Source organism: Drosophila subobscura, chromosome O (genome assembly GCF_008121235.1).
Source record: "Drosophila subobscura isolate 14011-0131.10 chromosome O, UCBerk_Dsub_1.0, whole genome shotgun sequence".
Taxonomy (NCBI): domain Eukaryota; kingdom Metazoa; phylum Arthropoda; class Insecta; order Diptera; family Drosophilidae; genus Drosophila; species Drosophila subobscura.
The window spans coordinates 29,477,481-29,504,311 of record NC_048533.1 but is presented as its reverse complement, the minus strand read 5'-3'; the positions used below and the strand labels follow the sequence as shown (position 1 = coordinate 29,504,311).

The following is a 26,831-nucleotide window of genomic DNA, read 5'->3' as shown; positions in this document are numbered from 1 at the left end:
ATCTTTCCGAAACGAGCCCCTTGATGCATGCCCCCCAAATGATAATCCCATTCGAGTATCACTTTAATGATAAGTTTCTTCTATCACATTTACACATTGGGAATTGGGTATTGTGGAGGTCGCTCTCGTGTTGCAGATCAATGGCCAGGGAAAAAAAAGCAATCAAAAATGGGTTTGGTACGGGACCGGAAACTGTAAGAGGAACACAGTAGTAATTTCGATCGTTGGTTCCCACCACAAGGGTTGTGGAAGTACCTCCACACAGATACACTGTCACTCGCTCTCTCTCTTAGCCATGAGTATCGGAATCGGTGGCAACAACCAATTCAAATTCTGTGGCAAGCAACGAGTTTTATAGGCAGCACAATCCTGGACTGAATCGAGCGGATAGTTAAGATCGCGCAGGGAAACCAGTTTTCCCCCTAGATTCCGATTCCAATTCCGATTCATTCAAGAAAACAGGCAACAGGCACACACACTCATGCACGCACACACTCGAAAAGGGTTTACAGAGGGGGGGACTACTGTTTTTCAACACTTTTTTACACTCACCGGCGGTGGGGGGTTAATAAAATAGCGCCGGGTATAGTCAAACGCCCCTCAAAAATGTGGTGGAAGGTAGAATTTTTGTGTGCTTCTGCTCTATTCTCTGCCTCTGGTTATCCGCTGTGCCGTGGTGTTCGTTCACTCTTTTTATTAGGGTATCTTCAAATTAATTACAGCTTCAAATTAGGCGCATAATCTTGATCGAAGCAGGATTGCTATCTCTCTCTCTCACTCACACTCTCTGTCTTTCGTTGAGGTTGTGAGTGTCGGTGTGTGTGCTTAACCCTCTGGAGGGGATCAGCAGGTTGATTAGGGACCGTAAACGCGAAACCGTGGTTAGAGACAGAGAGGGGGACAGATTACGTGCCTGAAACAAAGCGCACGAAAGGAAGCACGCACGCAACACACAAGACAGAGTCGAGAGCCTCGGATTTAGGTTCGGCTTATAAGAAGGAACGTTGGATTTCGATGCCGACGTTGACAGAGCAAATCGAACGGATCAGACCCACGCACACATAGAAAAACACACGCGAAACACACTCACGCACATATTGATGTATTTTTAAGCGATTTTTGTGATAGATTTTTTTGTTTAACCGTATTTTCACCGATCTGGCGGGCAGGGGTTTGTTGTTTCAACTTTTTATATGGATATTGCGGTGGATTTTCGACAAAATATTGCACTCGCGATCACTGTTTTGATTTTTCAACGGACCGAACCAAAAGAGATCGAAAAACATAGTGCGGCGCGGCGCAGGCAGCAACAGGCGCGACAGCAAAAGCGGCAACGGCGACAGCAACGGCGACGCTGACGCCGACGCGTTTCTCGGCTACAAGTGAGCGGAGAGAGGCAAAACGCAGAGAGAGATTGAAAGAGAGCGACTGCAAGAAGAAGAAGCGGCCCAACAACTGTTGTTGGTCACTCTTTCCCCCCACTGATAACGACAGAATATAACAAAACGAAACGAAAATCGAGAGTATTTTGCACTATGCACATGTGTGTGTGTGTTTCGGTCCGTATGGGTGTATGTTCCGATTTGGCAAATCAACTTTTGTCAAACGCACAGCAACAACAAGATTAACGTGAGCACAAACGCGTGGGAGACTGAGAGAGCGACTAAAAACACACAACACTTGGGCGCAGCGCAGCATGAGTAAAAAAGAAAATCAAAAAGTCAGAATTACATATTTAGGCAACAAAAACAAATGCAATATGCGGCGGCGACAAATGCATAAGCGACAACAAAATCTGCGTGGTCAGAACTGTGTGTAAGTGTAAAAATACATACAAACCGATTTATGAGCGAGCTTGTGTGTGTGCATGCGAGTGGGCAATCATTTTAGCAAGCATTGGCACAGTGTCGCAGCAAACTTGGGTAATGGGAGAAAAAACTAGAAGAGAAAGCCTTGAAGATTATTAGCACCCTTATAATAGTTCTCAATATATTTTCCCTAAAATTTTCAGATTTGTTTCCATTTCCATTACCACCAACCACTGTGCATTTGAAAGACTCTCTTTGCCCAGAACTGGGAGGGGACTCTACTGCCGCCGCACACCGAAACAGGTTTATGTGTATGCACACATAGAGAAACAAAACAACAACAAAATAAGAGCCTGCGTTTTATTTGCTTGATATTCTGGCAACGCATTTCGCATAAATTACACACACACGAGCATAAAAGCATGCATATGCAGGGGCGGCACAGCACAGCCAGCTGCACTGCACCCAAAAGAGGAAAAAGGGCAATAAGATTCGACGCGATCCCTCGGACTGGGGGCAGAGGCAGCCTTGCATAACGAAACACACGTGCAACAAATATGGGGTTGCAGCGACGAGATTGTCAACTTGTCCTGTAATTAAATTGCTGCACAGACAGGGGACGTATCCACTCCACCGGTCGACAAGTGCACGGCGCATAGCGAGAGCGGATTTCGAGAGAGCATGCGCAACAACGACGCGACGCTCTGTTGCAGTCGCTGTCGCTGCTCTTTTTCTCACTCTCTCACTGCTGGGACTGCAGTTTTACTACTCGTGTTGGTGAGCCGGATTTTATGAATGAATGGGCTGGTGTGCGTGTGTAATTCGGTTTCGGAGAGGTAGTAAAAACTGGAATGGAAAATGGAAAAATATAAAGACCTCCTGTGCGCGCACATGGCCAACAGAATAACAAACTCAAGTGGTCAGCATGTGGCAGCTGTTTGGACATACTCAGAAGTACTAACTGCAGTCGAAATGCACATAAACTGCGAAATAAATCAATTACCATGAACTATAAAATATATTTTTAAACTCAGTGCAATCCATTGGTCTAGGGCGCACTTTGGTGCGATAGATATACATCGACACTCGGCAGTATCGCACAAAAGTATCGATATTAAAACATCGAAATCGATTACCAATTATCTCTTTTTGGCGGCAAATCTTTTATTTATTTTTATTTTACGTACCGCCGCCGAAATGGCTGAAATTGGCAAAGCCAAAAGTCTGCAAAACACTGGTAAATTCGTAAGCGAAAAGAGAAGCGAAGGGTGAGTAGCTGAAATAGAGAAAAAGTGCGTTTAAACAGCGGTTTTTTCCCCACAGCGATGACTTTTACAACGAGGCTGGCTACCGCCAGTCGCGGGACAATGACAAAATTGACTCGAAATATGGCTTCGATCGAGTCAAGGATAGCCAGGAGCGCACTGGCTATCTCATCAACATGCATGCGGTAAGCACTAAATCCATTTCAGAGTTTCCCTTAAGTTAAAACTTTCCCTCATTCGCAACAGAACGAAGTGCTGGATGAGGATCGTCGGCTGGTAGCCGCCTTGGATCTGTTCTTCATACAAATGGACGGCTCGCGCTTCAAGTGCACAGTGGCCTACAAGCCCTATCTGCTGGTGCGACCCGATGACAAAATGCACCTGGAGGTGGCGCGCTTCCTGGGCCGCAAGTACTCCGGACAGATAGCCAGCCTGGAGCACATCTCGAAGGAGGATCTGGATCTGCCCAACCATCTGTCTGGGCTGCAGCAGAACTACCTGAAGCTCTCCTTCCTCAACCAGACGGCCATGACAAAGGTGCGGCGCGAACTGATGGCCGCCGTGCGGCGGAACACGGAGCGCCAGAAGTCCAACACGTACTACATGCAAATGCTGGCCACCTCGCTGGCCCAGTCCTCGGCGAACACGGAGGAGGGGCTGGGCAAGCGGCAGCAGGACTACATGGACTGCATCATGGACATACGCGAGCACGATGTGCCCTACCACGTGCGCGTCTCCATCGATCTGCGCATTTTCTGCGGCCTGTGGTACAACATTCGTTGCAAGAGCGGCGTGGAGATGCCACACATTGCCCCACGGCCGGACATACTCGACCGCCCCGAGCCCGTGGTCCTCGCCTTCGACATAGAGACGACAAAGCTGCCACTGAAGTTTCCCGATGCCCAGACGGATCAGATTATGATGATCTCCTACATGATCGATGGCCAGGGATTTCTGATCACCAACCGGGAGATCATCTCCTCGAACGTGGCCGACTTTGAGTACACGCCAAAGCCGGAGTTTGAGGGGAACTTTGTGGTCTACAACGAGGACAATGAGATGCAGCTGCTGCAGAAGTTCTTCGATCACATCATGGAGGTGCGGCCCCACATCATCGTCACCTACAACGGCGACTTTTTCGACTGGCCATTCGTGGAGACGCGTGCCGCAACCTACGACCTGGACATGAAGCAGGAGATTGGCTTCTCCAAGATGCGCGACGGCGTGTACCTCAGTCGCCCCTCCATCCACATGGACTGCCTGTGCTGGGTGAAGCGCGACTCGTATCTGCCCGTGGGCTCGCAGGGTCTGAAGGCGGTGGCCAAGGCCAAGCTGCGCTACGATCCCGTGGAGCTGGATCCCGAGGAAATGTGCCGCATGGCCGTGGAGCAGCCCCAGGTGCTGGCCAACTACTCCGTGTCGGATGCGGTGGCCACCTACTACCTCTACATGAAGTACGTGCATCCCTTCATCTTTGCCCTGAACACCATCATTCCCATGGAGCCCGACGAGATCCTGCGCAAGGGCTCGGGCACACTCTGCGAGACGCTGCTCATGGTGGAGGCCTACCACGCGAACATCGTGTACCCCAACAAGCACCAGGCGGAGCTGAACAAGCTCTCCAACGAGGGCCACGTCCTCGACTCCGAGACCTATGTCGGCGGCCATGTGGAGGCCCTGGAGTCGGGCGTGTTCCGTGCGGACATTCCCTGTCGCTTTCGGCTGGACCCCACCATGGTGAAGCAGCTGATGGAGCAAATCGATGGCGTGCTGCGGCATGCCATCGTTGTGGAGGAGGGCATACCCATGGAGCAGGTTCTCAATCTGGAGGAGGTCAAGCAGGAGATTCTGCAAGGCCTGCAGGGCCTCCACGACATACCCAATCGCCTCGAGCAGCCCGTCATCTATCACTTGGATGTGGGCGCCATGTACCCCAATATCATTCTGACGAATCGCCTGCAGCCCTCGGCAATGGTCAGCGATCTGGACTGTGCCGCCTGCGACTTCAACAAGCCCGGGGTGCGCTGCAAGCGCTCCATGGACTGGCTGTGGCGCGGCGAGATGCTGCCCGCCTCGCGCAACGAGTTCCAGCGCATCCAGCAGCAGCTCGAGACGGAGAAGTTCCCCTCGCTCTACCCCGGGGGAGCGACGCGCGCCTTCCACGAGCTCTCCAAGGAGGACCAGGCGGCGTACGAGAAGAAGCGCCTGTCCGACTACTGCCGCAAGGCGTACAAGAAGACGAAGCTCACGAAGCTGGAGACCCGCAACTCCACCATCTGCCAGAAGGAGAACAGCTTCTATGTGGACACGGTGCGCGCCTTCAGGGATCGCCGCTACGAGTACAAGGGCCTCACGAAGGTGGCCAAGGCCTCGGTCACGTCCGCCGTGGCCTCGGGCGATGCGGCCGAGGTCAAGGCGGCCAAGGGCAGGGAGGTGCTCTACGACTCCCTGCAGCTGGCCCACAAGTGCATTCTGAACTCCTTCTACGGCTATGTGATGCGTCGCGGTGCCCGCTGGCACTCCATGCCCATGGCCGGCATTGTGTGCCTCACGGGCTCGAATATCATCACCAAGGCGCGGGAGATCATCGAGCGTGTGGGCCGCCCGCTGGAGCTGGACACGGATGGTATTTGGTGCATACTCCCAGGCTCCTTTCCCCAGGAGTTCACCGTGCAAACGAGCCACGAGAAGAAGAAGAAGATCAACATTTCCTACCCCAATGCGGTGCTCAATACGATGGTCAAGGATCACTTCACCAACGATCAGTATCACGAGTTGAGGAAGTCGGCGGAGAAAGAGGGCAAAGATGCCGCCCCGCAGTACGAAATTCGCGATGAGAATTCGATTTTCTTCGAGGTGGATGGTCCGTACCTGGCCATGGTGCTGCCCGCCTCCAAGGAGGAGGGCAAGAAGCTGAAGAAACGCTACGCAGTCTTCAATTTCGATGGCTCGCTGGCCGAGCTGAAGGGCTTCGAGGTGAAGCGTCGCGGCGAGCTGCAGCTGATCAAGAACTTCCAGAGCTCCGTCTTCGAGGCCTTCCTGGCGGGCAGCACCCTGGAGGAGTGCTATGGCTCGGTGGCCAAGGTGGCCGACTACTGGCTGGATGTCCTCTACAGCCGCGGCTCCAATCTGCCCGACTCGGAGCTCTTCGAGCTGATTGCCGAGAACAAGTCGATGTCCAAGAAGCTGGAGGAGTACGGCGCCCAGAAGAGCACATCCATATCGACGGCCAAGCGGCTGGCCGAGTTCCTCGGCGAGCAGATGGTCAAGGATGCGGGCCTCGCCTGCAAGTACATCATCTCCAAGAAGCCCGAAGGTGCGCCCGTCACAGAGCGCGCCATACCGCTGGCCATTTTCCAGTCGGAGGCGAGTGTGCGGCGGCACCACCTGCGGCGCTGGCTGAAGGACAACACCATGGGGGATGCGGACATTCGGGATGTGCTCGACTGGAACTACTACATCGAGCGGCTGGGTGGCACCATCCAGAAGATCATCACCATTCCCGCGGCCCTGCAGGGACTGGCCAATCCCGTGCCGCGGGTGCAGCACCCCGACTGGCTGCACAAGAAGATGGTGGAGAAGAACGATGTGCTGAAGCAGCGGCGCATCAACGAGATCTTCACGAGTCGCCCGAAGCCCAAGCCAGCGCTGGAGGACAAGCAGCTGGAGCTGCGCGACATGGAGGATATGGCTGGCAGGGAGATCGAGGATCCCACCGGGCTGCCCATGGTCACCAAGCGAAAGAGGCTGCAGCTGGAGGAAGGCGAGGAGGAGCAGCAGACGCCGCAGGCCACCACCTGGAAAGAGGCGCTGGGCGATGCTCCAGAAATGGGCGACACCGCGGAGAGCATCGCGGCGTGGGTGCGCTTCCAGAAGCGCAAATGGAAGTGGCAGCTGGAGCAGCGCCAGCGACAGCGTCAGCGCTCGCAACAGGCCTGCAAGCGAGTGCGCAACGATGAAGCACCGATCACGAGAGCACCCGGAGCCACGGCCACTTTGGGGGGATTCCTGAGGCGGACACAGCGCACGCTGCTGGACCAGCCGTGGCAGATCCTGCAGCTGGTGCCCGTGGACGATCTGGGACACTTTACCGTGTGGGCGCTCATTGGCGAGGAGCTGCATCGCATGAAGCTGACGGTGCCCAGAATCTTCTATGTGAACCAGCGGAGTCCAGCGCCCCCGGAGGAGGGACAGCTGTGGCGCAAGGTGAACCGCGTGCTGCCCCGCTCTCGGCCCATGTTCAATCTGTATCGGTACAGCGTGCCCGAGCAGCTCTTTCGGGACAACTCGCTGGGCATGCTGGCGGACCTGGCCACGCCCGACATCGAGGGCATCTACGAGACGCAAATGACGCTGGAGTTCCGCGCCCTCATGGACATGGGCTGCATCTGCGGCGTGCAGCGCGAGGAGGCGCGTCGCCTGTCGCTGCTCACCAACAGCGACATGGAGAGCTTCAGCATCGAGCAGCTGGAGCAGCGACCCCAGTCGCAGGTCAAGTACCTGGCGATGGCCAATGCGCAGATGCGGAAGATCTACCTGTACCAGCACAACACGCCCACGGCCAAGAAGGAGATCTGGTCGCTCATCCTGATGCCCAGCAAGAAGGGCTACATCTTCGTCCTGGACACGGTGCGGGCCAATCAGATGCCCAATCTGCGGCAGCTGTACGCCGCCGAGCGGCTGGCCCTCCTCAAGAATCTCACGGCTGGGGAGCAGGAGAAGATTCCCGCCGAGGACTACACCTTTGAGGTGGTCATCGAGGTGGATGTCAAGCAGATCTACAGGCACATTCAGCGTGCTCTGACCACCTACAAGCAGGAGAACCAGGGACCCACCCTGCTCTGCCTGCAGACGGCGCTCGAGGCGCGGAAGCTGCCGCAGGCCATGCCCATCCTCTTGGAGTTTCCCCAGGCCCAGATCCACATCTCGGATGATGCCAGCCTGCTGTCCGGCTTGGATTGGCAGCGTCAGGGCACGAGGGCCGTGGTGCGGCACTTCCTCAACCTGAACAACGTGCTGGACCTGATGCTGGACCAGTGTCGGTACTTCCATGTGCCCATTGGCAACATGCCGCCCGACACGGTGCTCTTCGGAGCGGATCTCTTCTTCGCCCGCCTGCTGCAGCGTCACAACTTTGTGCTTTGGTGGTCGGCCAGCACGAGGCCGGATCTGGGCGGCCGCGAGGCGGACGACAGTCGGCTGCTGGCGGAGTTCGAGGAGAACATCAGCGTGGTGCAGAACAAGACGGGCTTCTACCCGGATGTCTGTGTGGAACTGGCCCTGGACAGCCTCGCGGTCAGCGCCCTGCTGCAGTCGAACAAGATCCAGGAGATGGAGGGCGCCTCCTCGGCCATCACCTTCGATGTGATGCCGCAGGCCTCCCTCGAGGAGATGATTGGCAATGTGCCAGCGGCCACACTCCCCAGCTACGATGAGACGGCCCTCTGCTCCGCGGCCTTTCGCGTGATGCGCTCCATGGTGAACGGTTGGCTGCGCGAGGTCTCCATCAATCGGAACATCTTCTCCGACTTTCAGATCGTGCACTTCTACCGCTGGGTGCGCTCCAGCAATGCCCTGCTCTACGATCCAGCTCTGAGGCGATCGCTCAACAATCTCATGCGGAAGATGTTCCTGCGGATCATAGCGGAGTTCAAGCGCTTGGGCGCCACCATTGTCTATGCGGACTTCAATCGGATTATCCTCAGTTCGGGGAAGAAGAGCGTGTCGGATGCGCTCGGCTATGTGGACTACATTGTCCAGAGTCTGAGGAACAAGGAGATGTTCCACTCGATCCAGCTCTCCTTCGAGCAGTGCTGGAACTTCATGCTCTGGATGGATCGGGCCAACTTCTCCGGGATACGCGGCAAGCTGCCCAAGGGCATAGATGAAACAGTGTCCTCCATTGTGTCCACCACCATGCGGCAAGAGAGAGATCGAAACGCCGACGATGATGATGAGGATGAGGATGAGGATGAGGAGGAGGAGAACAGAGATCCCTCAGTCCATGCTGACCAAGAGACAGAGGCAGAGGATGATCTCGCTCTGGAGCTGAACTGGACCATTGGCGAGCGACTGCCCGAGGAGAACGAGTGCCGGGAGAAGTTCGAGTCGCTCATCACGCTCTTCATGCAGTCCCTCGCCGAACGAAAGACCACGGAGCAGGCCATCAGAGACGTCTCGCACTGCGCCTTCGACTTTATACTGAAGCTGCACAAGAACTATGGCAAGGGGAAGCCCAGTCCGGGACTGGAGCTCATCCGCACCATGATCAAGGTGCTCAGTGTGGACAAGAACCTGGCGGATCAGATCAACGAGCTGCGCAGGAACATGCTGCGGCTCGTGGGCATTGGCGAGTTCTCGGACATGGCCGAGTGGCAGGATCCCTGCGACAGTTACATCATCAACGAGGTCATATGCAAGGCCTGCAATCACTGCCGCGATCTCGATCTCTGCAAGGACAAGCATCGCGCCATGAAGGATGGCATGTGAGTGGCAACCAAAACCATTTGTTTCCCTATCTTAATTGAAATGATTATTTTTAGTCCCGTTTGGCTGTGCGCCCAGTGCTATGTGGCCTACGACAATGAGGAGATTGAGATGCGCATGCTGGATGCTCTGCAGCGCAAGATGATGTCCTACGTCCTGCAGGACTTACGCTGTGCACGCTGCAACCAAATCAAGCGCGAAAATCTTGCTGAGTTCTGCAGCTGTGCGGGTCACTTTGTGCCCCTCATCAGCGGCACGGAGATCCAGACACTGCTCACGACATTCAGCAAGGTGGCGGGCAACCACAAGATGCAGCTGCTCCAGGAAACGGTGCAGCAGGCCATCGATACACCCAGATAGGGCTTCGATTTGTGTCCATCTTTATAAGCGTTATAAAAGTATGTTCAATGTAGCACTCTGGATGATGTTTTCCGGCTTTATTTGCTGTTTGCAATCCTCGCCTGGTTGGGTCGCTGCTCGAGCTGGATTGTGAACTTAAAAACAATTTAACTAATTCATACGAAGAACTGTTCGGTTCGAATAGTTGCTTAGTTGGCGCTCTGGGTGATGGGATCAACCTTGACCTCGGGGAACTTGAATTCGGGGAACTTCAGCATATCGGTCTTGCCATCGCTGCCGTACTGCTTGGCCACACGGTCCAGTTCGGTCTTGATCTCGCGCTCAATTTCGGGATTGGAATCGACCAGCTTGCCACCGCTGCAATGTTAGCAAAGATGATTATTAAGGAATCATTATGACTATTTTGTTTAGCTACATTTACCTGCTCTTCTGTTTGTACTCGCGCACTTTGTCGAGGAACAGCTGCTGGATGGGATCTGAGGCCTTGTTCAGGGCTGGCGCTGCCAGGCCAAAGTTGCGGCGAGCTTCCGTGCGGAGCACACGCACGCCGGTCAGAATTGATTGCGACAGCATCTACGGGCAAAGAGAGTTTGTTAATTTTTGGCGAATTTCGGCATCACCTTCTCCCATATGTAACCTTAAAAAGGTTATGTAATCTGTGCTGCTGTTTTACTTAATTAGCGAGCCGGGCAATGCTCTCGCTAGTTTTAGTACACAAGGACCTTTGGCAGACACTCTCTAAACCCTTTCTAAGTAGTTTTCACTTTATTTTGTACCTTATTTTCCTTGGCAAATGCAAACTTGAGTCTGGAAAAGTGTCAATTAGTGACCGCGGGATTATCGATAAAATATACCAAAATATACCATTTCATATTATAAATATACCGTAATATACCGTAGCCTCAAATCATATTCCTCGATGTTGATGTTCTATTTGATATTACTAGCTTGCAAAAACTTTTAACAATAAAACAATAATTTAATCCGATTGAAGAATCAATCTGGCTTATTATAAATGCGCCTTTTTATAAGTTTTTAAATATCTTCGTTCTTCCGCAAAAGATAGCTGCAAACCATCGATAGTCCCATCGATACAACGAAACTGTTTTTTTTGTCACTATCGATAGATGCATAATTCTATAACTTTATAAATTTTATATTCAAACAAGGAACCAATTTCACTGGAAATTAATGGTGATAATTTATTTAATATTTAGTTAATTTCAATCTTAATTGGAGGCTTCCTCGCCTTCAGACTGGTAATCAAGATTCGATACATTTTCACTAGCTAGGAACAGGGTTGATTTTCGAAATGTTACGCCTCAAGAAATCATCCCTGCTTGCAGCTGTCTCAAACGAAATAAAATATGTATTCTAGTTTTCGCTAGCGAACACAACGAAAATGGAAAACGAGGGCAGCACACGCACAAGACGGCTCGAAGAGTTTGATTGCCGAGATAAACTAAAACTAATCAAGGCGGTCGAAAAAAGGAATCTCATTTGGGATGTGGCGAATAAAAAACACTTTGATAGCAATGCGCTGAGAAGCGCATGGGCCTCTGTAGGCGCTGAGATGAATAAAGATGGTAAGTCAAACTAAAATTAGTTGGATAACTTAATTGCATGGAATCGCATGTCTTTCAGTCTTTAGCTGTAAGAACGCTTGGAAATCGTTGAGGGACAGCTACCGGTACCATATGAAGATGGTTGCGAAGGGGAAAGCGCCAGTGAATAATGGAGACGCCGACTGGGATCCTTTGGCTGACGCTAAGACTAGGGACAACATCAGCGGCAGATGGCGGTTTGCTCCACACATGGAATTCTTGTATCAATCAGTCCAAAATCGGTATGTATTATAGATGCGTTTCATTAAACAAATGTTTTATCATTTACTGGTTATGTTTTCCACAGTCCCTTGGCGCCAGTTTCTACCGTTTTTGTGGGAAAAGTTGTTAAACCAAAGGCTAGCCCCAGTCCGCAAGGTATGTCCAGCCCGCCGGCTATACCCTCTCCACAGGCTAGGATTCCTCCACAGGCCAGAACCGCTTCCCAGGCTAGGCCTGCTCCACAGACCAGGCCCATATGCGCTTACTGGGAGTCGGAGTTGAACAAGTTGGCGCCAGAAGATGCAGAGACAGTGGAGCAGAAAATGACGCGGCTGCTGTGGTCAGAGACACAGGCTTTGAGACTGAACGCCTACCTTAAGGAGGAGGACCAGGATATGTACAGTTTAGAATAAACATAAGCATAAATAATTTTAACAAAAATTGTGACGCCAGCTAGCGAAAATACTGGAACCTCGGTATTATATTGCTGTAGAAAATACCAACTGGTGTTATTACATCAGTATGTAGGTGCCATATATCAGCGGTGTAATTTCCATGTCGTTAAGTGGACATGTTTGGTGACATTTTTCGTTAAAACCTTTATTTTATAAGCAAAACAATATGAGTAAGTCATTAAGCTTAACCAACCTTGAAAATAATTGATTCGACTATTGGATAAAAGTAAGTGTTCAGTGCTGAGGCTCCCAGCAGACGAGTAATATTAAACGGAATATCAAAACATCAACAAAACAGAGTGTCGATCACGAAAATGAAATAGCAAAACTTCATGTTCCACATAGATATTATGCATTTAATATTTACATTTTTCGAAAATGTTTCGCGAAATGCCACAGAAAACTAAACATCAAATTAAACATTTAAATTAATGTTGGCAATAAAGATTTCAGTAAAATGTATTTAATTGAAAGTTTTGGCGGTTCCATGGTTGGTTTGTTGGTGGTTTGCTTCAAAACTAGCAATAATAACACTTTTAAAGATTAAAAAGCCGCGATTTGGTGACTGTTATAATTCACATACAGAATCTGCTGAGCGGATATCCACAAAACTAATTGAATTTATTTCCGCAATTTAACTCATGTTTAAATACATTATTTTGATTGTAGTTTAGGTGGGTTAAGGTCAGTGGTTTCTTCGGTGATTTTACAGCACAGAAACAAGGGTGACCATTTACGGTATATAAAAGTCTTTTGGGGATATTCTAGTAATATTAAAGTTTTAAAGCTGAGATTCCTAACAAGTTGGTAATATTAAACAGAATATCAAATTCGAGGAATATGATTTTAGACTACGGTGTATATACGGTATATTTTGAAAATGAGAAGGTACTGACGGTATTTTTATCGACAATTCCGCGGTCACACTGAATTCCACGTCAAGGCGCCGAAAAAAAACACGACTTGCATTTATTTACGTTAATTGGAAATAAATTGAATTTAAAATGGTGAGCCTGCTGCAGGAAATCGACACCGAGCACGAGGACATGGTCCACCACGCCGCTCTGGACTTCTACGGCCTCCTCCTGGCCACCTGTTCCTCCGACGGCAGTGTTCGCATTTTTCATTCGCGCAAAAACAACAAGGCTCTGGCAGAACTGAAGGGCCACCAGGGGCCCGTGTGGCAGGTGGCATGGGCACATCCCAAGTTTGGCAACATTCTGGCCTCTTGCTCGTACGACCGCAAGGTGATTGTGTGGAAATCGACAACGCCCAGGGACTGGACCAAGCTGTAAGTAAACGCAACGCACACAATCACACACAGGCATGACGTTATCTTCTAATGGCGGCCGCCATCGCTTGCCACATTTCAGCTACGAGTACAGCAATCATGACTCCTCGGTGAATTCAGTGGATTTTGCCCCCCATGAGTACGGTCTGGTGCTGGCCTGCGCCAGCTCCGATGGCTCCATTTCGGTGCTCACCTGCAACACGGAGTACGGAACCTGGGATGCCAAGAAGATACCGAATGCTCACACCATTGGGGTGAATGCCATTTCGTGGTGCCCGGCCCAGGCCCCAGATCCGGCATTCGATCAGCGCGCCACCTCACGCAATCCAGCCATCAAGCGCCTGGTGAGCGGTGGCTGCGACAATCTCGTGAAAATCTGGCGTGAGGACAACGATCGCTGGGTGGAGGAGGAGCGCCTGGAGGCCCACTCCGACTGGGTGCGCGATGTAGCCTGGGCGCCATCGATTGGTCTGCCACGCTCGCAGATAGCCACGGCCTCGCAGGACCGTCACGTGATCATCTGGAGCAGCAATGCGGATCTGACTGAGTGGACATCCAGTGTCCTGCACACATTCGACGATGCCGTCTGGAGCATCTCCTGGTCGACCACCGGCAACATACTGGCCGTCACTGGCGGCGACAACAACGTCACACTGTGGAAGGAGAACAGCGAGGGTCAGTGGATTCGCATCAACTACGAGTCGGGCACCACCATTCAAGCCAAACCGCAGCAGCCCCACCATCCACACCTTTCACAGCAGCAGCAGCTGCAGCAGCAGCAAGAGCAACCCGGACAGCAACAGCAGGCGAGTGCTGCTCTCTCCGACTCGGAGCACAGCTCCAATCTATCCAATTCGAACTTGTCCAACTCCCAGCTCTCCAACTGAGCAGCGGTCTGCCACGATCCTAGCTAAAGTCCCCTGTCAAATGTTATCCCCCACATACACGCATACAATATACGAAAATCTAATGTCCCCTATTTGCTCCACGTGCCTGGGATCGGGCCATTTATGTCCGGCGATTAGCATTACGCACAAAAGCGTGGAGCGAGAGTGGTTGTCCTAATGTGCTCCGCTTTGTAATTAATACGTCTGCTGCCAAAGGAAAAGTAATCACGGAGCCCCCGAAGCCACGGTGCCTCCATCCGAAATTGCATAGAATTAACCTCCTTTTTATGGTACATTGACTTGCGTCCACGTACCCGTTGCCCTGATAATTAGTCATAGATTAGGCTAGTACATGCTCCACGGTGGTCTTCGTGGTCCTAGCTCTTAAGTGCGACAATTGAAAACCCATGAAGTGCCCCCCGGAACAGGCTCGCTCTGAGACCTGATGTTTGATACTTTGGTAAGTAATTTTTCATTCATGAGAACGGAAGCCACTCATTTCGTGTAAATTCAGGACACGTGCCGCGCGATAAAACGCGAACCAAACAAACATTTTGTAGGTGCTTATATGGGGTAGGGGGTATGGGGTGCTACTAGGACTATATATTGTGCCACTATTTGCTGGTGTTATCTTTGCAAAACTTTTGTATGGCAAAACTTGTCTGGAGTGTTTTGTGGGCAGTCAAGCGGGTTTATTTATGGGTACGATGACATCCAAGTACTTGGAGAAATACTTTTGGATTATCAATTCAACTTTACTTAGGAACAGAGTTTGTTTCTTCCGCACACCTTTTATGGGGTTTATGCTTTCTGCTTACATATCTTCCCCATCATTTCTATGAGAGTTTCTACTTGTTAAACATAAATAGGTTTCAGATTTAGATGTTTGTATACTTAAGAACTGATCTTGAATAAAGAAACAGAAATGTTAAATCTTCTAGCATATAAAGCTACCATCTGAGAGACTCTCTCTGTCCTACAACAATAATTAATATTTTTACAAAAATAAAACCTTTGAGTCATTCCATTTCCAATACTGAATCATGGATGCAGCGTGGAAAAGAGGCCCAGAGAGATTTGCAAGGCATGAGTAATCGCCAAAGGTCATGGGATTTTCATTGCAACAATTGAAAATTGCATGTCCGGAATGCGAAACCAAAAATAATTGCATTTTAATAATACAATGAGAGCGAAATGCGATTAAATCGCGCAACGTTTTTAATTTGAATTCCAATTAAAGAATGTCACTCACCGAACCACAAAACCCACCCAAAGCCACCCACAAATAAGCCACTTCAGGAGGAGTCTCCACAAGTTCAGTGCTCTTGATGGGGCAACAACAGAAACAGAAAGTTATTAGAATAATTTAGCAGGTTGCATAGAGTGAAATTCCTGTGGTAAGTATTCCTCCTGCTACCTCAGGGAAGGGACAGGGCCTGATGTAAGACCTAGGGGGAGGTTGTGTGTGTGTTGTGGTGTGGTGTGGGGCACTCACACTAATTGTGGGTCACTTCGCTAGCTGCAAAATATTTGGAGAAGCAAAACAAACCCGACACCGAACCGGAGACCGAACGAGCACCGACTACTACCAGCACTCGTACTCTGGTGATGTCATGGATTGCGTGTAGAGGCGCCGTCATCAATAGTCTCGGACCCACGGACCACGGACTTGAACAACTTTTTAGAAGAAGTTTTTTTGGCGCTTTTCGAGTACCATACGAAACGGTCCGTAACCCATAATCAGAGCGGTTTAATCGTGTTCTCAAACGAACCCGCCACCCGCCGTGCACCCCATCGCCACCTGCCTGCTCCACTGAAGAAAATGATCCATCCCGCCGCCGCCTCCACTGACCGAATTGCTGCGGTGGCCTGCATTGATTTTTTCGGTTTCGCCGCTCGCCGTCCTACGTTCCCATGTTTTTGGTATTTTAATGGTCTCCTCTGGAACTTTCACTTTTTGATGTGCGTAAATTTGCATATTTGTCGGCGCTATACAGGGTGGCAGGGCGCCGTGCCTGCCCCAAAGTGTTGCCCTTGCCACGTTCACTCCTTCAGCTGTCTCGAGAGTTGAATAATGAATAACGTCCGATGATGATGACGCCCCGACTAATGGCTGTTTCGTTATTCACTTTTGGGTCTTAGATAGGTCATTGTTATCGTCATATGGGAAGGTCTTTGGGCAGTGAGAGTTGGGTCTTCCAGTGCAGGTTTTACTGCATTTCATGTTCCTCTAATGAGAGACTTGTTTGTGCGCATTGTTTATGGCCTCATAAACCATATTTGATGGTCTTTAATATGTACAGACAATAAAACAAGTGCGAAAACCAAATGGAAATTGCTCGAATGTCTGAAGAACTGCACTGTTCTGATGGAAACCTGACAGTTTCTGGTTGTTTCTTATTCTCTATTGCTTAAGAACTGATCCTCCCATATTTCCAAACTCTTCTTCCCAGCTCTGCGAATTCTATTCACCTTCGCTCCCAGACATCTCTGATTGCTGCCCATTATTTGATCATTAGCTGTCGCATTCTCCAGGGAAATTTTCACTTCTTCCACTATTAATCCAACATAATGCCCACTGCCTAATGTCCGACAGCTCTTGGTGGGTATTTTCTCTAAAACTTCAACGTTCTAATTATAATCGTCCCCTGGCAGGGGACGGACCCGGCCAGTGACGTCCTAAGATTAACCACGCATGAGTTATTATAGTATGTTCGTGAGGTTTAGCATTTCGTAGTTGTTTTTATGTTTTTGCGTTTGCTGTTTTTTTTGCGCCAGGGGGCAACATGACATGCAGACCCTGGCGGACCTCCACATTGCGTATACGTACACGAAGAGGAGGCAGCAGTCAAAGTCAAAGCCGCAAAAGTCCCCCAAAAGTGTCGCCAATGCAAAATCAAGGTGTACATTAGCAAATGAACTTGAAGGAATCGTGGTACGAGCACTTGTTCTTGTAGCATGTGCATTTCCCTGCAGTGCCACTCGAATGATAAATTGGGAAAGTCATGGAAAGGTTATTTGGTCAGGCCACACACGACGCTGCCGCTGGCGCTGGCGCTGCCGAGGAGACAAGGCTACAACAAGTTGCGGCTATCGAAGCGGCAAGTAGTTTTGACCATCTTGCATGCAACATTCGGTAGCCTCCACTGGCGGGGCTGGGCTGGGGTCTGTGCATGTCCAGGAACGCACGGCAACAAACTTGCTTGCATGTAGGCAAAAGGTATGGGGCAAAGGGTCTCCCATCCTCCATCCAGCCATTCGGTGGAGTGTGCAATTAGAGCCCGGAGCCTAATATGAAATTAAAGGACTTAAATTGGCATTTCTTCGAGAGAGAGCTGGACGCGGTTCCGTTCACCGTTTGGTCGTATAATCAGCAAAATTGTGATGACCTCTAGGCATGAGTAAGCCCCGATGAGATTTCGTGAGAAAATTATATATCGTCGGGGTCGGACCCAGACGTAGGAAGCAAACCCCACCACAGTCGGTCCCCAAACTAATTAATCATCAGTTAAGACCAAAACATGACGCTCGGATTGTTGAAAGGGAATTAGTTCTTTAATTACAACCAAGGGGGGGGTGGGGAATGGAGGGGTACGAGTAGGTTCCGGAGAACGAGGCTCCTCCGATTCGTTGCAGTCTCTGATTTCGTGAGTTTTCTATATAATTTTCCCGGTTTTCATTTCATTTATTTCTGCTGCTGCCGACCGTCCGAAAACACATTTATCAATAATGTCAAGAATAAAATATCTGAAATAAATCTAGGACTTTTGCCGCATGAGGAGTCTGCCCCCTCTCCCCGTCCAGTGACGTGGATTGCTGCCTCTTTTGAATAATAATTAAAAGTAATTTATTTATTCATAATATATGAATGTACGATATGCACAGAGGTTTATTTCAGATTTAGCCTGCGGTGGGTAAGGCTACCATTTGCGTAGATTGTGTGCAGTGGGACAAAGGCAGGGAATTACTGAAGAAATTTAAGTGTTCAGATTGCAGTGAAAACAGAGAAGCACTTTAGAATATATCCTTTAAATTATGACTTTAAGAGGTTCTACTTTAGATTGAGAAATCAAACAAAATATGTGATCAAAACAGAACAGAAATTTTCTCTCTTTTCTCCCAAGTTCTATTCAGCTCCCTTAAGCTGATCAAAAGATATTTTCCATTTCTTACCACAGTGCTTTCACTTAGTGAGAAATGTATCCTAATTACTCGTATATCCCCTCGATTTTTGTGAATATTTTTTGGCTTCCATTCCTTGGCAGGTTTCGGTGCTCCGGTCTGTGCGATGTGCGTGCCAAAAAATGAATTCGCCGCAATGTTGCGCGTTTAGTTAGGGGCAAATTGTTTTTGCTGTCGCAGCGATTAAAACTATCGTTTATAAGGAGATTGTGGAGCCCAGATAAACGAGCAGAACAGCCAAAGAACAAGAACCCGAACCGAAGAGAATTCAACCGAAAATGTTGACATTTTCCACTACGGTGGGATGCGGAAGGGGGCGAAGCCCAAAAAAAGACTCCAAAGAATTTGTGTTTATAAAATTGGGAAATATTTCATGTCTAGAGGCCAGCCAGAGCTCTCCAAAGTGTTTTCGCTTTTCTGTAAATTATTGACTTGGCCAAAAGCAAAGAATGAACCTCCTCCTCCTGCTCCTCCCCGAGACAGACTGCCTGCCCTGCCCCCAAAAAGAGTTGCACATCCGTTTCGCCGTTCGATATCCACCTAAATGGTGATTTGTGAAATTGGCTTTCTTTTTGGGGGCTAGAGGGCGTGGCTTGTAACCTTTTGTGTTGCCAAAAAGCAACAAGCGCCCACTCAACTGAGGCTTAATTTTGTTGCAAGCTGAAATGTAATGAGGTGCAGCAACCACAAAATAAACATAAGAAAATTACCAGGAGGAAAAGCTGAACCTAGCAAGCATAGTTGCCAAAACTCTTACGACAAAATTAAACAGAAATACAATCAAAAAATATATTAAAAAAATATATTTTAAATATTTATAGAAAATGCCGCGACAGAGATCATATCTCGCCTCATTTCTGACCACCATTGTGCCGCCGAAGAGCGACTCCACTGGTAATGACGTGGAGCTGAGTTCCACCTCGACCACAGAGCTGTTTGCGCGGACCAATTCCCTGAAGGAGGTCAGCCAGCAGGATGGCAAAAAGATTGTGGAGGACATAGTCAACAAAATATTCGACAGCAAGCTGGGCCTGGCCAACCTGTCCAGCTCGCAGGGTTCGCTGGATAGCGAAGTGCAAGCGTCCGTGGAGATGGACAAGCGCCTGAAGCTCTGGTACGACACGCTGCAGGACCGCACACAGACGCAGATGAGGATCCAGCGCAAGATCGGTCGCAATGCCAACGAAATGCTCATCAATCTGCCCACCACAGTGGAGCAGCGGGACAAGGCCACAGTGCAGCGTCTCATGGACTATGCCACACGAATGAATCCCACAACGCTGTCCGTCAAGAGACCCATGGAACTGCCTGCCTACTTTGACTCGAGACATTGCCAGGAGGTGAACAAGCTGGTGGAGACTCTGCCGCTGGCCGAGAGACAGGGAGCAGCCAATGTGGAAATTATTGGGCTAACCAATGCCACCAAGCAGGAGATAATGGGACCAATGTACCATGGGAAAAACTCACACGAGAAGGAGAAGCAAAAGTGGCTTGGCTCCGAGCTGCTGGACGAGAGCATCGAGAAGAGATGCGGCGACATCAAGCGGGTGCTTCAGTTCTATCCGCATGTGGACGATCTCCAGGTGGTGGGCACCAACATGCAGGAGGTACTGAATCGCCAGGAGCTGGACGGCGACAACGACATTGAATGCCTCTCCACTGAAACTCTCTACAAAATCAGCAGCAGCACCCAGCAGTCCACGGACCTCGAGCAGGAGGAGGAACAGGCGGAGCTTGAGCAGATTGGAGAATGTCCGCCAGAGCCCATCATTCCTGCGGTGGCTCTGCGCATCAACGATGAGATATTCCTTCAGCCCGAACGTCGCAGCCGTGAGATTGTCAACTGGGACATTTACTTCGAGTGCCATCCATACGAGAACGTGGTGAAGCAGGTCCTGCGCCTGGAGAACGTGGGCCGACAGGTTATCACCTGCCAGTGGTCCAATTCGGAGTTCTACAAAAGCAAACCGCAGTTCCTGGGCTCCAACTTTGACACTTTCTTCCTGGAACGCACCAACTTTGCGCTCTTCCCCGGGGAGGTTCATGAAACGAAAGTGCTGTTCCGGCCACGTCGTTGCCTGGTGCAGAAGCAGCGCTGGGAGCTGCGGGTGTTCCCCAATGTCTTCTGCAACTATCGGGACACCATCGTGCTGAAGCTGCACGGAAAGTGTCTGCCTGCCCCGGAGTATGCGCGGAAGATTGAGAAGCAACTGAACCGCGTGCTGGACAAGTCCAAAACACAGATGGCCCAAAAGGTAACGGAGCTCAAGGCCACTCTGGTGCCCCTCATCCAGCCCCACGAGCTGCTCTGCCCCTACGAGCGCATTTTCGATGAGCGCGAGATCTTCAACTCCCAGAACGCGGGCTATCACTGCGAACGCTTCGACGATCTGGAGGCCCTCAAGAGCCTCTACCAAGCCCTGAAGAAGCCTCGCGAGCCGGAGTGGGATCTGCGCCTGGAAACGATCAAAAAGGTAATCCTGCGCCTGCCCGAAGCGGAGCAGCGGGAGGAGAACTTCAAGAAGCTCGTCCAAGTCAAGTGTTCCCTCAAGTGCGGCTCGGGGGGTGGGGATTTCAATGAGTGCCCGCCCCTATGCGCTGCTCACAGCACTGAGAAGGATCGATCTCGATTGATTTACGTGCGGGGCAGCATAGGCAACGGCCTGGATGAGTGGGAGGAACTGGTCACATCCCTCGAGCAGAGCTCTCTCAAGTCGGAGCTGGCCTGTTTCTATGCAGAGTCCCTCGACGAAGGCGAAGAGGAGAACTCGGAGGAGGAGGAGGAGACTAGTCCTCTGCTGCGGCAACTTCGCCGCGACAATGCCCCGCTCTATGTTCTACACAAAATGCGCTCCAAGAAGTACTACCGCGATGCCCTCTACATGCAGACCTACACCCATCTCTGCGACATGGCCGAGAATGTGGTGTCCATCATAGAGAGCACTCAGTTTTTTTAGGCCAAAATAGTTTGGAAAAATGTAAATATTATTATTGCGTTTATGCAGATGTTTGCCAGCACCCTGAACAATATTTCTCTTTCTCATTTTGTCCAGTCCAAAGGTTCCATTCTGTGGTGTAGAAACTCTCCCAAATGGAGCGAAGCGCGACTGGCGGTATTTGCCTTTAACTAGTGGTTTGCTTTTTGTTTCTTGTTGCTTTTGGTGCGTGCTAATGTTGTGCCTTTATTGTTGCTGTTTGGAGTCACACACCAGCCACGAAGTGATGGGGGTGAGGCGGAAGAGGTGGGCCGTTTCAAAACTCTGCGGACCCCAAAAAAGTAGGCTATGTCTTCGTCATTATTATAATACACACACACATGCAGAGTCACACACACAGTCACAGTTGTGGGCCCAAGACGAGGACGAGGCGAGGTCGTGCCAACAACAATAAAAAATTGCACGAAGGTAAAACTAAACACAAAACGACAGCAATACCACTGGGAATGTTTTAGGCAAGAGTCGCACTGGGCAATACCTCGTAATGCCTATCTTCAGACACCGAAGATAGGGCACACAGCAGACAGACATGTGCGAATTGAATTGAACATCATGGGATATATCATAGAGTAGTAGACCTAACGACTTGGAGTCGAAAACCCTTTCATCAGTACATCACACACATGTTTAGCCATGCTCCCAATATAGCCTTCATGTCCCCACTCGTACCGCGCATAAAAATCCATCTTCGTTAACAAAAACTCGCTCACGAAACAACGAAGCAAGTTACAAGTGCGTTGGATCCGACTTACTGGTGTGTCGCCTCGCCCCTCCCTCCCCGTCACAGCCATGCAGGCCATACGTACCCGTATAATATACAAATTATATGGAGCTGGCAAGTTCAGAATCTGCTAGAGATTTTGCGCCCAAACTAACCCTTGCTCCTCCCACACACACACCCTAACATTAATGTAGTGTGTGGAATACCCTTCACCTGCTCTGGGGATCTCTTAATTATGCATGCATGTGCTTTGTGTGTCTGTCCGGATGGGAATCACGTTTTATGGATATGCCTGCAAATCAGCGCAGTGGGTACGGAAATGATGTGGCAAGTGAAAAACGAGTGGGATGCGTGATGAAATAAATTAAATTTTAAGCAAGAGATCTGCTCTTCTCATGAACTGCACAATGAGTGCAAAACATTCTTATCAGCTGCGTTTTGTTGCTCTCTCAGATTCTACGAAATAATCCACTACATAATATGTACGCTTGTACATACATACATATGTATGTACATGTACATACTACATACATACATATGTTCATATATGTATGTATGTATGTATATTCAGTTTAATCAGAACACTGCAAGAAAGTTCAAGTTCGAATATTTACTTACTGTAAACATCCCAAGCTTCCCCCGATCACAGTTCTCCCCGTTCTCTTCTTCATGTCCCCCTCCAGCTTCTTCTTCGCTTGCCAAAAGGGTATACAGCAAGCGTAGTTAACGGGACTTGGGCTCTCTGTTGTGCTGAGCAACAGCAACGGCAAGTCGGAGCAGGTAGCTGGACTTGGCGTGGATTGTGGGTGCAGGGTGCGGAGTGGGGAGTGCTGGTGCGCCTTTGAGAAGAGAAGCGTGCGCGAGCGCCAAGTAGCCCGGCGAGTCGGCAGCGACGTCGAGCCCAACTTAAGACCCGTGTGCGCCGCGAATTCTTCACTTGCACTCCGAACGCGCAGGCGACTGGTTCGAGCTTTCAAGACCCTCTTCGTGAGAAGACCATCTAAAGGGAAAAACAAAACCAAAGCACACCAAATACCCATACAATTTGTACAAATTTTAAAGGATTTTTAGTGGCCCGTTTGCCCGTCAACGCCTTCCGTGCGGTTTAGATTTGTTTCGGACTCTCGCAACCGGAAACAATTTTGGTGTGAAAATTTGCATAAAGTTGCCTCGCAAAAACAACAAAAGCTTCAAAGCGAAACCTTAAACAAACCGACTTGAAGCCCCTGGGCAGTTTTTCAGTTTTCAAAGTGCGTGAGAAATTCCCTGGGAGAGGGACAAACTGAACCGATTGTGTGCCGTGATTTTATATAACACCTGCGAAATCCTTTCCAAAAACTCCGCTTCGACCTCAGATTCGATTTCGATTTTGGCTTTTTTCTTCGCCCCTCAACCGCCCACGCGCTAACATCCGAAATGCAGCCCCTAAAGCGATTCACACAATGCGGCAGCCTGACCATGCTCTTTGGCGTCTTCATCATCCTCTTCGGGGTCAGCTCCACGGCATTGACCACCTTCGGAAAGACCAATAATGGGCCGCCGCCCACGCATATGCCCATTGGTAAGTACAAAGGAGGGGGACGGGGCTTTGGGCACTTGAATTTGAATTGGAGTTTGTGGGGAAGGTCATGATGGTGTTTGGTGAAGGTTTTAGCCAGATTTGAGTTGGGGTATTCGGTGATTTAAAGAATTAAAATTGAGTACAGGCAAGGTGGAAATTCTCTTTGTGTTTAGTCCATTTTCTGTCTGTTTATTTGAAATTTATTAGAAGTTAAACCAAAGCACAATAACACCAGGAAGCTAAAATAGCTGCCTAGCTTCTAGGGGAAGGTTTGGGTTTCGATTCTTAGTATTTTATTCTATGGTTAAACTTTTGACCTTCCTATTTATTAACTCCCTGTTCCTTTGCTACTTTCTTCACTATTCAAAGAGCTAAGCAAACATCAAACAATTATAGATTACAGATAAACCAAATCGTTAATTAGGACAGTCAGAATCTTAATTTCCATACAAAGACTAGGATCCCAAAACCAATCAATTGTCATTTGATTGTCTTTGGTTTTCTCCCCCCACATAAATAAATGGAATAGTAATTATGGCAGAGCGCCAGCAATTGAATGACATGCTCATAGAACAGAACCAGCGGCACACATAAATCAGGAATTGATCAAACAAGTCACTCAAATGCAATGACAACCCACGCTTCCAGCCAAATCACGGACATTAGTCGGGGGCATGAACCAATAGGTACAATATACATGCAAAGTGTGGCAGCTAGGAGTGGGGTTGGGCTAGTAATGGGTTGGTGCTGGAGTTGGTAAACGAGATGGAATAGATAGGATAAGTACGCGATAACTTGTGGGAAAATAATCACACAATTAGTGTGGAATTAGTTGAACAAACTTTGCCACTAATCTAACGTTTGACTTTCTCTTGATTACATTTAATTTCATTCAGTCAAAGGACGCGAATGCAGTGCCCATGATGACTGTACAGCGATAGATCGCACCAGCTGTGTTAAGGACCCCAATGACTACAAAATGCGTTGCCTCTGCGGCGATGATTCGGCACCCTCGGCTGGAAACTGTCCGGATGTTCTCAAAGGTAAGATAATATACGAACAATTTAGATAAAACATACCTAAAGTAATACGAAAGATAGATACAATCTTAAATAATAAGTTTAGGTTGGATTATGATAAATTTGCATACATTGCAATGGAAATTTATAAATTTGTTCAAAGACTGTTACCAGTTGGTCAGTTTTCCTTTGCATTCAATAATTTCTCTATTTTGTAGAAGCATTTTGGGGTTGCTTTGGAATAGATTTCCTTGGCTAGATTCTGGAAATAGAACAGCCAACAAAACGTCAACTAATTGCTAAGACATGCACATTACATTTATTATTTAAGAGGCTGCCGCCTGCTGTCCTCACCTGCTGCTGTGTCTCTTTCTTGATGTGCCTCAAGTGGCAAGTAGACAGTCAGGCAGTCAGGTAGTAGGGCGATGGGTGATGTCCAAGGCGCCACCTAAATGAGAATTAAACAAAGCATCCATCCAGATGGATACTAGCAGATGGCTTCTCCGACGCTCCTTGGGGCCGCTGTGTTTGCTTTTTATTTATTTAGTTTTCGTGCGAAATTCACACTTGTGCTCCTCTGCTTTTGGGCTTCTTGGATACTTGAATCCTTGGGTCCCCTTTGCTGCGTTGCTCCCCCTGGCTTGCTTACTCTCTTCACTGCATTCAGGACCCACTTGGGTGGTGGACGGAGGCCTAGAACTGAGGCCTTTCCCTAATGGCAGCGCCATGTCGAAGAAGGGATTTATGTTAGGATGTCGTGACTGGAACCGAGGGAACATCCAAATGGTAATGGAAATCGCCGCAGTGCCAATTTGTGACATGCACTGAAAATACAGAGCAAATTGTGATGATATGCATTACCTTGTATACACTCGTACTCGTACGATATTTGCATGACTACAATATAGTCTGGGGCTTGGAGTTCCAAATGAATAATCCAGAAGCTAAGGAAGAGCTGCTTAGCGGGGACTGAATTTGTTTCAGCCAAATCTTTGGCTTCCTGATGACTGATTTCTTTAAACTCTACTATTTTCAGGACTGCGTCACAAGTGCAACAGCAACAACGACTGTGAGGACGGAATGGTATGCCAGTATGAGAACAGCAACCGCACCATCGGCGTCTCCAAGTTTATGTCGAGCAAGACCAAATTGTGCCTCTGTGACAATGACAACGGCTACGTAGAGGACATACTCCACGATATCTGCAGTGGAGGTGAGTACTAGAGTAGGGATATGCTTAATCAGAACGAGTAATAATCACAAACCATCCACAGCCAATCTTCAGGTTCTGGTCAATATGTTGATGACGATCTGCTCGCTGCTGGCGCCCTTCGTGGTGTCCGCCCACATGCGGAAACATTTCTAGAAGCCGGAAGGATGGGACTTACGACGAATCGAATCGAAGCTTGGCGTTTATCTCCCTTTAGTGATCCATCAAATGTGCCTCAGAAAAACCAATAAAAAGATGAAGATCAAATCCCCCATCGCCCTCACCCAATGAATAGAAAAAGAAGAAGGAACGAAGGAAAGAATTAGTTACAATCGCCATTAGCCTAAAGGTCGTTCTATTGTATAAGTTTCATATATACCACCGTCAATTTTATTCGCTTCTCACCCAAAGTCGCGTTATACAATACGATATACAGAACAATATACATACATATATATTATCTGATAAAGGTTTTCTATAGATATCCTAACCAATCCCTAGTGTGTATTCCATAAATTTGTAAAACTAAACTAAAATGTCTGCACAATTTTATTGTAATTTTATATGTATGTGTGTCCAACAATTATAGAAGGAAAACCGAAAAAGAAAATCATATTTAATAAGCAACATTCTCTCGCTGCACCTGTGGATCTCGCTTAACATCGCAGTTTAAAATGTGAAACATTTTAATTTTTGTATGTAATAGCTTTACTAGCTCATAGCCCAGACAGACCACAATTAACGAATGAAAAAAAGAATAGCTA

The 26,831-nt window shown here is 49.0% G+C and overlaps 7 protein-coding genes across 7 annotated transcripts in view; 5 read left to right on the top strand and 2 right to left on the bottom strand.

Annotated features, from left to right (window-relative positions):
• The window catches only part of LOC117897852 (ETS-like protein pointed), a 60,236-nt gene extending 58,953 nt beyond the window's left edge, over window positions 1-1,283 (bottom strand). Inside the window, exon 1 of the mRNA XM_034806922.1 lies at window positions 553-1,283. The gene's annotated coding sequence lies outside the window, so the exon portion shown is untranslated. The remainder of the gene's footprint in view (window positions 1-552) is intronic.
• Window positions 1,284-2,935: 1,652 nt separating this feature from the next.
• Window positions 2,936-9,971, top strand: LOC117896457 (DNA polymerase epsilon catalytic subunit A). Its single transcript, XM_034804786.1, has 4 exons — window positions 2,936-3,076; window positions 3,132-3,258; window positions 3,320-9,558; window positions 9,616-9,971. The coding sequence occupies exons 1-4, from the start codon at window positions 3,006-3,008 to the stop codon at window positions 9,917-9,919; spliced, it is 6,741 nt and encodes a 2,246-aa protein (XP_034660677.1). The 5' UTR covers window positions 2,936-3,005; the 3' UTR covers window positions 9,920-9,971.
• LOC117896458 (ATP synthase-coupling factor 6, mitochondrial) lies at window positions 9,959-10,804 on the bottom strand. The gene is made up of 3 exons (XM_034804787.1): window positions 10,696-10,804; window positions 10,341-10,492; window positions 9,959-10,276 (listed from the first exon to the last, which is right to left on the bottom strand). The coding sequence occupies exons 2-3, from the start codon at window positions 10,490-10,492 to the stop codon at window positions 10,108-10,110; spliced, it is 321 nt and encodes a 106-aa protein (XP_034660678.1). The 5' UTR covers window positions 10,696-10,804; the 3' UTR covers window positions 9,959-10,107.
• A 424-nt stretch (window positions 10,805-11,228) lies between these two features.
• On the top strand, window positions 11,229-12,570 carry LOC117898277. Its single transcript, XM_034807532.1, has 3 exons — window positions 11,229-11,505; window positions 11,564-11,765; window positions 11,831-12,570. The coding sequence occupies exons 1-3, from the start codon at window positions 11,322-11,324 to the stop codon at window positions 12,156-12,158; spliced, it is 714 nt and encodes a 237-aa protein (XP_034663423.1). The 5' UTR covers window positions 11,229-11,321; the 3' UTR covers window positions 12,159-12,570.
• Window positions 12,571-13,118: 548 nt separating this feature from the next.
• On the top strand, window positions 13,119-14,470 carry LOC117897622 (protein SEC13 homolog). The gene is made up of 2 exons (XM_034806588.1): window positions 13,119-13,491; window positions 13,574-14,470. Exons 1-2 carry the CDS (start codon window positions 13,205-13,207, stop codon window positions 14,376-14,378), a joined length of 1,092 nt encoding a protein of 363 aa, XP_034662479.1. The 5' UTR covers window positions 13,119-13,204; the 3' UTR covers window positions 14,379-14,470.
• A 4,856-nt stretch (window positions 14,471-19,326) lies between these two features.
• On the top strand, window positions 19,327-21,529 carry LOC117898237. Its single transcript, XM_034807475.1, has one exon. It carries the CDS (start codon window positions 19,385-19,387, stop codon window positions 21,515-21,517), a length of 2,133 nt encoding a protein of 710 aa, XP_034663366.1. The 5' UTR covers window positions 19,327-19,384; the 3' UTR covers window positions 21,518-21,529.
• Window positions 21,530-23,214: 1,685 nt separating this feature from the next.
• On the top strand, window positions 23,215-26,592 carry LOC117898089. The gene is made up of 4 exons (XM_034807269.1): window positions 23,215-23,838; window positions 24,735-24,881; window positions 25,894-26,070; window positions 26,132-26,592. Exons 1-4 carry the CDS (start codon window positions 23,694-23,696, stop codon window positions 26,221-26,223), a joined length of 561 nt encoding a protein of 186 aa, XP_034663160.1. The 5' UTR covers window positions 23,215-23,693; the 3' UTR covers window positions 26,224-26,592.
• Window positions 26,593-26,831: the final 239 nt, after the last annotated feature.